Below are 11,855 nucleotides of genomic sequence, written 5' to 3'. Positions count from 1 at the left end.
ACAGGTTGAGGAAGAATAGAAGCCCTGCATATGTAACAAAAGTCTTAGTCTTTGACCTTGGAAGCAGCCCACTTTGTTTTCTTTTCTAGATGTGACTTTGTACTCGATATACACTGAGTTTCACATAGCAATTGTCAACTATTTTACAATTGCTCGACATAATTTTGAATGTCCTACGTACATACAACTAATTAAAATTTTAATTATATTTTTTGAAAAACTTTGTGGTAAATAGGTATGGTTCGTGCCTATAAAATTGAAACAGTAATAAATATGGATACAGTAATCAATATTTGGAAATAATAAAACAGTTAAAAAGTTGAAATGCCAATAAGAAAAGCGAGAGGAGGGGCTCTACCACCCCCTCTTCCCTGCAGATGTTCAGGATAGGAGGAAATAGCAAGAGATAACGGTTACCAAAATTAACAAAAAGAAGGGAAAATCTGGTTGGGTCCCAGGAAAATGCTAATTATAAGAGATTTATTGCTTTGATGCTAAAATGTAGTAGAATGTTAGTTTTGGCTTACATTATATTGGCTTGGTGTGCATGTGTAACTCAAAGGTGAACTAAAGGACAAAAGAGGAAGAGGAGAGGCCTTCATCAGGACGACCCCCAAAGACTGGTGCAACCACCAGAACGAGTGATGGAGCATGCGCCGTAAAGGTGGAGACGAGGGCGGAGATAGAAGTGTGATGAATCGAAAATGGGAGGAGATGATATTGACACCTGGCTTATAGGGGGGGAATCTTCACTTGGCAAGCTTGTACGTGAGGTGGCCGGGGTCCAAGAGCCCTGCACTCCATACCCCGTGGTTATCTTTTGCTTATGCGCTATTATCTGAACCAAATTATCCCTTATTTTAATCAAATTATATTATCAATATATATTCTCTAAATTATTCAATTAAAATTGCTGCTATCTTAAATATTGTTTGCTTTTTTTATGAAGGGATAATTGGGCAAACATAACAGCTTGAAGCCAATGTTCATGCTGATCCTGTAAAACTGGCTTAGACTGACAGCAACTTTGTTCAGCATCACTGAGGGCTTCATGCAAGCACCAGTTGTTACCTGAGGAGTTTCCTTTTGGAAATGTCTCCCTAATGCAGCACTGTGAGGCACCATTCAAGCCTTGCAGCTTGAAATTATTTAAGAAACCAATGGAATGGTTGAAACAGTGTGATTGAAATCAATGTAGCACAAGTTACGGTATGAATTTTCAGTTAATATCCTGCAGTCTGGGTTTGGGGATGGGAGGGAAGGTGGGGTGCTAATGCTGGGAACTGGGGCAGAACATGGGCTGTTTCAGTTTCTTGGTAATGTTCTGATTGCATCAAGGAAGCAAACAGGTACACTGGAGACCAACTACTCAGAATTCCTTGGCATGCTGCCACGGCTGCACAGAGCAACCTGGAATACAAAAGTCTGAGTGAAGTTTGAAATTATTATTTTGACTTTTTATAGTGGTAAAATTTTTACTGACCGCTTTGTAACTTGGATTAGGACAAATCCATGACAACAAAAAACAGCTTTTCAAACCAAACCATGAAAATGGCAGGAATTACCTATAATCTTTCCAGCTGCTTTGCAGACAGATAGTGATCTTTATTTTACTTATGTTTTTTAGGGATTCTTTGACTGCTGAGAATGCACAAAGATGATAAGAGTTTCCTCTGCAGGACAAGAGGGTGCCCCATCTCTGTAAGTGTTCGAGGCCAGGCTGGATGGGGCTTGGAGCAACCTGGTCCAGTGGAAGTTGCCCCTGCCCATGGCAGGAGGTTGGAACGGGATGAGTGTTATGTTCCTTCCCAACCCAAATCATCATAATCTTAAAAATCTCTTCAGTACCTCCTCATGCAGTTAGCAGGCAAATCCAGTTTTTCTGAATCCCTTTATTTAGCCCCTTAGCAGAAGGTTTTTGCGCAACAGTAGTTATAATAAAGTTCTTCTTTCCTTGAGTAAAACCACTGTATAAAATTAATCTTAACTAAATTACCACAGACACTCAGTGAGCTAGAAATATGGCCCACCCCTGGAAGTGTCCAATATCAGGCTGGATGGGGCCTCTAAATAACCCGGTGTAGTGAAAAGTGTCCCTGCCCGTGAAAGGGGGGGGGGGGGCGGTGGAACGAGATGATTTTAAGGTCCCTCCCAACACTTAACACTCGATGATTCCATAATTCACTCTATGATAAATCGAGAGCCCGCAAAAACAATCAGCAGAGCAAGAGGCAGCACATACGATGCATTTGTATGTCAATTAAACAACATTTACCCGGGATTGCCCCGTCTGGCCCGTCCCCGGGCAGCGGCCGCGCCCCGGAACCGGCTGTCGGGGCCGGGTTGTCACCGGCAATAGTGTCCCCCGCGCCGGAGGCGCGGCGCGGCCGTGGGGGTGCGGAAGGCGATGCGGGAGGCGGCCGGCGGCTGCGGGGAGATGGCGGAGCGGGAGCGGCAGGAGCGGCTAAGGGAGGCGGCGGCGCTCGGCGACGCGGAGGAGGTGCGGCGGCTCGTGGAGCTGGGGGTCGGCCTCAACTCCCAGAACGAAGTCAACGGATGGTAAGGGCGCCCCCCCGAACCCGGTCTCTCGGGGAGCTCGGCCCGGGCGGTCCCGTGCCGAGGCTGCTGTCGATTCGGTCCGCACGTGAAAGGCGAGGCGGGGTGAATTGAGGAGGAAGGAAAAGGTCGATCCGCCTCCGAATACTCTGCTATGGAGCTGTCCCTATTCCAGAGAGGATAACCAGGGTCACAAACACGCGTCCCTGCTCCACCTCCTGCCCTGTTTGCCCCTTCTCCAGGTCATTGGGGACTTATTTTGTAGTGTTGGTTTTGATTTTTTTCCCCCAGCCTGAGACGGTGTGGTCTGTCAGAACACAAACCTCAGCTTTACATGAACTTGCCTTAGCACAAATATTTATTATTAACTTAAGTTTGAAAATTACTTTCTCTTTCAAGCAGGGAACTTGGGGATTTGGCATCTCGTTTAGATCCACCTGAGGACATTAAAGAGAAGGCTGTTCTGTAATACACACTTGTACCAGTAACACTGTAGACATAAACACACACACATAATTTTATTTGAAGGAAGATTTGAGAGGGAATGCTCAGGCATTTTTGGAGACTGTTTTCTGCAGGCTCAATTCAGCCTGTATTTACTGTGCTGTTTCATGCTTGAAAATATAAAAAAAAGGGGGAAACAACTTTTTACATGGACAGATAGTTACAAGACAAGGGGGAACAGTTTTAAATTAAAAGAGGAGAGACTTAGATTAGATGTAAGGAAGAAATTCTTCCCTGTGAGTGTGGGGAAGCCCTGGCACAGGTTGCCCAGAGAAACTGGCTGCTCATGTCCTGGAAATGGTCAAGGCTGGGTTGGACAGGGCTTGGAGCAACCTGGGAGAGTGGAAAATGTCCCTGCCTCTGCAGGGGGTGGAATGAGATTAACTTTAAGGTCCTTTACAACACAAAGCATTCTAGGATTCTATGACATTATAATTAAAAATAGGAAAAACAAAATTAGGAAAGGAGCAAGACTTTTAAAGATGAAAATTCAATCAGCAGTTTTGAGAAGCATGGAACACTTAACAACTTGAGCTTTAAACTGTGATTAAAATTAAAGCTTGTAAAAATATAAAGTAGCTGATTCAAAGGATGCTGAATTATCTTAGTGAGTGAGATATAACCCACCCTGTCATCGGAATGAGTTTGTGTCTAAAACTGGAATTGATGAAATAAGTCTTGTAATAAAATCAATTATTTTTAAAAATAATGATCTGGTAGTTTTTAACCATGGCAATAAATGGATCCTCATTGTTGTTTAAGTTTGTACAATTAAAATTTTTGCTGTGAGCTTCTTAGTATGTGTGATTCTTAGAGGTGCTGAGTACTTATATTTTGGTGAGTATCAAGTCCGTGGGTAGATGGTTCCTCTCTGCACAGGCCAAATGGAATGGCCAGGATGAATCCCAAAATGAGGCTGTGCTGTTGAGCTTTACATATCTTCTCTAAAAACTAAACCAGCAAATTTTGTTCTCAATGCAAATACCCCCCTGTCTGACTTTGCAGTCTCTTTCTGAAAAAAACCCAACCAAACCAAACCACCCAAAGTTGAAAAAGCTTTTTGAAAATTTTCAACCGAAAGTTTTTTCCCTTCTAAGTTTATTTATCTCTGCTTTATTTTATGTAGTTCTCAAAAAATAAATAAACAAACTTGGAGAAGGGTTGAGCATGTTAATTTTCCTGAAGATTTTCCTTCAGCTGGAGCTAGAGAATTAAAATATAAAAGCTAGAGAAGGGTCAAATATCACTAGAACATGGGGTAGGAAAGAATGGTACAACTCTATAGCAAGTTAATGTGTGAGTCTTTAAGTACTTAATATATACACTAATTAAGATCTGAGCACTAAGCAGCTTTTATGTTTCCTTAATATGTTTCTCTAGTCAGAAACTGCAAATAATTTGAAAATGCAGAAAAGGGATTAGTTCTGTGCATCACTTACAGATTGCAGAAAATTAGTTGTCTGCAGATCTAAGCCAAGTAATTGCTGATGCAGCAAATGGCAACTGGGCAAAGAACTGTTCTTAGAAATGATGCTTACAATATTTTAAATGAAATTTACTTGCCAGAAAGTGCAAGTGGTTGTGCTGGCAGCATTAATTAAAGAGTACATATCCTAGGGAGATACCAGTAATAGATCACATATACACAAACACAGGTATTTGAAGTACAGCTGATTCTTTCAAAGATTAAAATATCATACACAAACCTTACTTTCATACTTATTTTTCCAGTAGCCTAAAGACTGTACCCTAAGAAATGATAAATTGAAAAGATCCTGAACTTTGAAAATACTATTGCAGTAAAGAGCATTGGAACAAAGAGAAAATGGCATCAGCAGGTGCCATTGCAGACTCCCAGTCCAGGGCAAATTTCCAATGAGGTTAGCAACTCAAACCTATTTTACATGTATGTAGAGTGTTCTTATAGGCAGCAAGAATGAATGGAAACAAATCGGCCATAACTCAGGATTTGACACGGTGTCCATGTTTTCCATGTGCAGGACCTGTTTGCACTGGGCCTGCAAGCGGAACCATGTGGCTGTCGTGGCTTATCTGCTGCATGCTGGGGCTGACAAGGACATCCTGACAAAGAAAGGGGAGAGGCCAGCCCAGTTAACATCCAAGAGAGAGATCAGGAAGATGTTGGGAGGTAACCTACAGTGACTGTGCCATATGATCATCAAAGATTGGTAAAAGGGTGTTCAAAGCATGTGTGCTCCAATCTTTGTTTTGCATGTGAAGATATTGTGTTTGGATTTTAGTATTTGGACTTGCTTTCTAGAGTGTTTACATGATAAGAAAACAAAGTTGTAAGGAAAGGGGATTACCAATAAATTCCATACCCAGTTAGAAAAACTTTTTTCAAAACACTGGAAATTTACAAAAACTATATTTTCAGGAATGCTGTGTGCCAGATAGATGCAGTTTCCAGTTTTCAGAAGGACAGCAGGAGAAAAATATCTGTAGGAAGGTCTTCTATGAGCAACACCTGATTTTCCTCATGTTCTGTGTTGGATAAATCACAAATTAGCAGCCCAGATAAATGGCTCATTAAAAGACATCAGTAGAGCATCTCTATCATGCTTTGTAGCTGCTGGAATAGAGCAGGCTTTGCTGCTGGAGGTGATAAGTAATTTGAAATGCGGCTGATTAACAATGTCTTGTCTCTCCTGTGTACTCCCGTGTCTGGTTTTGTTTTCACTGTTGTCTCTCCCACCTGTTGAATGGGTAATCCTGCAGCTCTCCCAGTACTGCATGTTCCCTTTATACTCTACCTTAATATCAAACAACATATGACCCTTTGTTTTTCGTTGCCTGCAACATTATGCAGATGACAGCTTTATTCCACCAGAGACCACGTTACAATATTCTGTACAGATTAAAACAAGCCAAAACAGAAGTACTGCAGTGTTTAGAAGGAATTAGCACCCCTGGAATTATTAGAATCAGACTCAGCTTTTATGTCTCTATGGCAACACCTGAGCATTCTGTTTATTGTACGAAAAAAAGATGTGGTGCTTCCTGATGCATCTTTTAACCTGTGATGCTTTTAACACTGCATTCCCAAAAAAAAAAAAGAAACCGAAAATCAGTCTTGGAGAATGTTGTTTGGTTTGTTTTACAGTGGAAGATGAACTCCCAGACTTAAAGCAAGATTCAGATCTGCCAATCATCCCCAATTACCTGGTTAACCCACCTTTCCCATATGTTTACAACACCTTGAGTACCAGCATTCCAGATCCTCCCCTGAATGGGAATCTCTCACACTTGGAACCACAAGACACCAACCCTCCATCTGTACCCGACTCAGACACCTGCGGACGAGCACGAGCACTGTTGCAGCCTGGGAACGCTACTCCTGAGGCTCCTCCCAACAGGGACATCCCACCCCTGCCTCAAGGGTCTGCTGGGCCATCACACCCAAATCCTGTCCTCCAGAGAGCTCCTGTTTACCAGGGGTCAATGTCTTGGGGCAGAAGTCCCGCTTTCCCAGCAGGATCCAACCAGTCCCTACCCCAGCAAGGGAACAGCTCCTGCATGGGACCTGTGCCAGCCTTTCAGCCTGTTTTCTTCACAGGAGCTTTTCCACTCAACATGCAAGGTAATACCAAAAATCTCTTCTGGCTTTGTGTTGATCTTCTGACACCTTGGGCAGTGCTGACTAATCATATGTTTCCAGAGACTTTCAGATTGCCATGCTTAGGCATTTAGGAAACATTTGAAGAGAATGAAGTAGGCAGATCTGCTGTTTCTGCTAGAAATGTTATTAAAATATTAATGTAAAATTTGCTGTCTCAATTGTTACAAAAGCATACAGACACCAGGGTAATCTAATTCTCTCAATAGCATAGTCCAAGCTGCAAAAACAGATCATGACCAAGAAGCTAGTGAGCTCAACAGAACCTCACATGGCTCAGTTTGCACTGAGCTGTTCTAGGATCCGCCTGTTCTGCAGGGAAACTTTGCCTACAGAGAGGGAAACCTGGAATTCCAGTTACTGTTAATAATTTTGTTCTTCAAGTAAAAGGCATTCTGATACCATGGGGTAGCAATGCAAAGTGAACTGAGAGCAAGAAATACCAATAAAAGCAATCTTGGATTGCTCAGGAAATTGATAACCAGTACAAGCTGCTGTTAAATCAATTAAAGAGTATTCATGCAATGGTTCAGACATGCACACATATATTGCATTAGATTTGCTATGATTTTTTCATATAGTTTGATGAAAGTCAATCTAATTAAAACTGTGGTCATACAATTCCAGGTTTTGCTTTCTGAGTATTTCATGTATTCTTACCAGTGACACAAATGACATTAATAGAACATAGAAATACCTGGAAGTTGTTATAGAGACATTGTTTCCAATTTCTTTATACCTCTACCTATTAATGTGACTTTATTTCTAATAGAACTGGTGCTTAAAGTGAGAATACAAACCCCTAATCTTAGAGAAAATGACTTCATTGAAATTGAACTGGACAGACAAGAACTGACATACAAGGAGCTGCTCCGAGTGAGTTGCCATGAGCTGGGTGTGAACCCTGAGCATGTCCAGAAGATCAGAAAATTACCAAATACAATGTTAAGAAAGGTAAGAGCTCTACCTTTTGAAGTGCAGCAACTTAGAAAAGAGACTTTTAGGCTGTTGATATAAAGGAATAATTTGTTGGTCTCTTGCATAGGCCCATGTTGGAAAAAAAAAACCAACCAAAAATGAAAAATCTCTGCTCAACTTGCAACACTCAGCACTTGTTTGGGATTTCTTCAGTAAAACGGTTCTCAAATTTCTTGATCACCTCCTTTCATAACTATTTGGTGCTGGACCCAGTTAATACCCGATTCTATGCCTCTGTTGTAAAATTCAGTACAACACAACACCACTGTGAGCTGCCAACAGCATTTAAAAGGCCTGCAGAGCTCAACCAAGCTCTGTGAGTTCAGCAAGACCTGGCTGTAGTCCTTGCACATAGGTGTTTTTCAGGGTTACTCTGAATATAATTGTCCTTCCTTTAGTAACATTTACCCTGTAGCCAACAGAGAAGGGACCTGTTGACCTGTTTTACCAACTCACCATGGACCTTTCTTTCACTCTCAAATCCTTATAGAGTATTGTTGGCATCACTCGTGGGGCAAATCTGATTAGGAATAGATTAACAGACTTCACTCTGCTGCATCTTCACTGACTGTAGGATGTCTTACTCTGTGTTAGTCAAAAAGTGGAGGAAAAAAAAAGACATAAGCAATTCTGTCACTTTCCAACTTTAGTTAATGTTGAAAGAACTTTTTATTTTCATCTCTAATCACTTCAGGCTCTCTGGTAGGACTTCAGGACCCCTACTGTTCCTGCAGTGACACAAACCTGACTCTGTGTACTGCTGTTGGCAGAAGAGAACTGCTGCAGGGGCTCAGAGCTGGCCTTGCTGGGTAGCCCTGAAGAAAGCCATGCAGGCCATGAAGGTTCACATGCAGGACCTCCTTGGGTAGATGCAAGCATCAATTCATTAGCTTGCTAATTCATGCTAAGAATTAGCAAGGGGAAAAAAAAGGATTTGGGTGCCATGCAATAGATCTTGCAAGTGTAATCTTACTCATCACTTGCACTCACTGTCAGTGTTGCATTCCTTCTAAAAACAGACTTAAGGGAATAGTTGAATAAGACCCCAGAGTAAATACAAGATGCAACAGGATATTTGCTTTCCAGTTCACTGTAAAGAGCTGTCATAGTTACAAATAAATACATACCTTGTGTTAGTATGAGCTTATTATTTTAACTTACCTCTGCAAAATTAAAAGACACTATCACCTAACTCCTTATTGTATTTGTTTAAAGGACAAGGATGTTGCAAGGCTACAGGATTTCCAAGAACTGGAGCTTGTTCTAACAGTAAGCGACAAAAACTCACTTTTCAGAGTCCCAACGCTTTCTGAACAGAGTGGGTATAACAAGAAGGCATCAGAACTTACATACTAATTAAGGAATAAAACAAAGTATTTTTATCTTTCGTTTTACAATTATGTTTGAAAAACAGTACCTATAAGGGCTAAAGATGTGAAAAAAATCTATTTTGTTAACTGTGAAATAAACTGAAGTGGTTATGCACATTTAAAGCTTCTAGTTAATCTAAGAACAGTGAGTCTGGTATAAAAGTAGCTCAATGCACAGGAAGTATTGGTAGAACTATCTGTTAATGCAACAGTTCCTTACAAAAAGATAATTAAATACTGCAGAGTTAGCAGCTCTCAGGGAAAGGCTTACCTTAAGCTGTTCTAATCATTTGTTTGCTATAAAATAGCAGAGGTACTCAAGCTAAAGAACCTGCCATGAAGCTGATTTAATATTTCTACTGAGTCCATTACCATCAATATTCTCTTTTTAGATCATGTTTATTAAGCCCGATCTTACTTAGAGGGAAAAAAGCCAGAAGGGTTTACATATGCAGAAGCACAAAACTATGTCAAGTTTAAATTCTATCAAGTGACTTATAGTGATTTCTTAATCCCTGTTTACACTTTTCCCTATTTCTCAGGTTGAAAATAAAAGTGACAGTAATTATCCAAATAATAAATATGCCCTCAACCAAAATCCCTTTTAGGGAATTTATTCCCTATTGTCTGTTAATATATACATGAGCAATTGACATGTAATGACATGTGCAATTTAATATACTATTTTTGTTACTGTATTGACATTTCTTCAATGCTGATTTTATTTCCCCTTTTAAAAGCACATAAAATGTAATTTTATTTTCCTTTGACCTCTACATTCCTGAGAAAAATTGCATCTTGAACCTGTAAAGTTACCTATGTAAAAAGAAAGCAGTGAAGTACCCAGGGTTTTCTGGGCTGATAGCCAAACTTAATGTTCCTATGCAATGTATTTTCTTTTTTTCACTGTGACTTGTGTTTACCCATGCAGTTTACTGAAAAGAAAATCACAGTTACTTAAAATTCAGAATTTGACTACTTTGCTGTGAAATTCTTGAATAAAGAAATTGAAAAGTATTTAAGAGCTGAATTTTATCTGGTTTTTTTAGGATTTTAGTATTTAGTCACTTGAATTTGAGGAAGAGTTCTACTCTGCTAGGCCACATGAAAAGCAGGTGCTATGGATTAGATGAATAAACTAAAGTATGAGATATAACAGGCAAACGGAATGTACCAAACTGGTATGAGTTTTCCCGTTTCTTCACCTCCCCCCCAATTTCATTGCAAACTACAGCTGCCAAAGGAATTTATCTTTTGTCTTCTCTTGGAGTTCAGAGTCTGAGAAGGCTGTGCAGTGTCCATGCAGCTGCTGCGGCAGTCCTGGGCTGAGAACCAAGCACAGCCTCCACCTGTCCTGTGGGCTGCGGCAGGTAAGAGTCAGCTCTGCCTGTGTCACCGCCAATGCAGTGGGAACTGTCCCCAGAGCGCCCCCCAAGGCTCGCTGCTCTCAGCTCGCGGAAGCACTTGGAGCACGGGGACTGAGCACACCAGAGGGAGCTGCCAACCTGTCGTCAGACACCAGGCCGGGGCTCAGCTGCCAGCACAGATCCCTGCTAACACCTGAATTCTCTTTGTGGCCAGTCACCACACTGAAGCTCAGTCTCCCCAGGTGAATACAGAAGGTTTCGTCACACTGAAAATGCCTCTTCTGCAAAGTGCCAGAAGTCAAACGTAGTCCCAGTCATTGACAATATCTGTTTTTATACCAGATTGTTGGTGGAATATTAAGTTCTCTGTAATGGAATAATAAAATCGTCATTCCTCATGTCACCCTGGCTGCTGCCTTCTCCCCAGCACAGGTTCAGGCATTGGCTGAATCCAGGAGGACTCAGGGTTAACCAGTAAGACCCCCCTAAAGAAAAGCTCATCTCTTGGACAGCAAACTTGCACAGGTGCTGATCCCTATCTATGCATTCCCAGGAATATTTTTATACCTTGTGCAGTTTATACCAGGAAGATACTATTAACACTCCCCAATCTCATCAGTGTATAACCATTACATTCTGTGTGTGATAAATAATTCATTACTTTGTGCTCTGAAATATGAAATGTTAATGTCTAATAAATGCTTGGCGGCAGATTTGGGTTTCTATTTAAGAAGTATAATTTGTAAGAATTAACAAATTATATTTTTGTCTTCTCAAAATTTTTCTGCACTTTCCTTCTGGTAAAACACAGGAACTTTTTCTTGCTGGGTGGTTTTCTGGAGTGCTTACTGTAAGACACAAACATCTAAAGCAAAAGAGGTTCTATCAGATTCTAGCAGCAAATGCTGTTTGAACACAGGCCTCCTTTTATGTGAAGAGGCCTGGTTATCAATAATAAAATAGCTAATTATTTCTGCAAAACAAATCACCCATTATTTCAGATGATTAAGTGTTGAACAAGATAAACTAGATACACACCTGTCTCAGCATGCACGTTCAGCTTAAGTGAAGACTTACTCTCAGTGACTTCCTACCCAAAGACATACAGCAAACTTCTCATACCTCTGGTCCAATCGTGTCCCTGTGAGCTTGTGTGGAGTATACTGAATTGGAAAAAATCTGTGTAGTTAATGTTTTATATGAAGCTATTTGTAGGTTTAGCTTTAAATACATGTTGCTCCTTAGGCTGAAGAGGAATTTTATAATGCCAAAGTTGCCCCGGACACAGATCCTAAAGGTCCCAAGGACTCCCTTGTCCTGGGGAAAATATTGAAAGGAAGAAGTTGGAACTTCTCAGAGGTTACACAGCATTTCACTGTTACTCAGCTGAGTCAGCTTAACTAGGCCTGTCTTTTCACTTCAAATCCTATGAATCCTTATGCA

General features: G+C 40.9%; 1 protein-coding gene across 2 annotated transcripts; it reads left to right on the top strand.

The window, feature by feature from the left end:
• The first annotated feature begins 2,393 nt into the window (after positions 1-2,393).
• On the top strand, positions 2,394-11,118 carry ANKRD40 (ankyrin repeat domain 40). Of its 2 annotated transcripts, XM_030961826.1 has the most exons (6): positions 2,394-2,559; positions 5,061-5,209; positions 6,185-6,661; positions 7,470-7,651; positions 8,891-8,944; positions 10,316-11,118. In XM_030961826.1, exons 1-6 carry the CDS (start codon positions 2,408-2,410, stop codon positions 10,325-10,327), a joined length of 1,026 nt encoding a protein of 341 aa, XP_030817686.1. In that variant the 5' UTR covers positions 2,394-2,407; the 3' UTR covers positions 10,328-11,118. The 2 variants fall into 2 exon arrangements, with proteins under 2 accessions (XP_030817686.1, XP_030817685.1); XM_030961825.1 differs by lacking the exon at positions 10,316-11,118 and having other exon boundaries at positions 8,891-9,160.
• Positions 11,119-11,855: the final 737 nt, after the last annotated feature.

This window comes from Camarhynchus parvulus, chromosome 18 (genome assembly GCF_901933205.1).
Source record: "Camarhynchus parvulus chromosome 18, STF_HiC, whole genome shotgun sequence".
Classification (NCBI taxonomy): Eukaryota; Metazoa; Chordata; class Aves; order Passeriformes; family Thraupidae; genus Camarhynchus; species Camarhynchus parvulus.
Note: the sequence above shows the minus strand (reverse complement) of the source record. Positions and strands in the feature narration are given on the sequence as shown.

What these genes read in the sequence shown, in the direction of transcription:
- ANKRD40 (XM_030961825.1), top strand. Translation starts at nt 2,408, where the DNA reads ATGCGGGAGGCGGCCGGCGGCTGCGGGGAGATGGCGGAGCGGGAGCGG. An exon ending in CAGAACGAAGTCAACGGATG is followed by an intron (nt 2,560 to 5,060) that starts GTAAGGGCGCCC and finishes TTCCATGTGCAG; the next exon opens with GACCTGTTTGCACTGGGCCT. An exon ending in TTTTCCACTCAACATGCAAG is followed by an intron (nt 6,662 to 7,469) that starts GTAATACCAAAA and finishes TATTTCTAATAG; the next exon opens with AACTGGTGCTTAAAGTGAGA.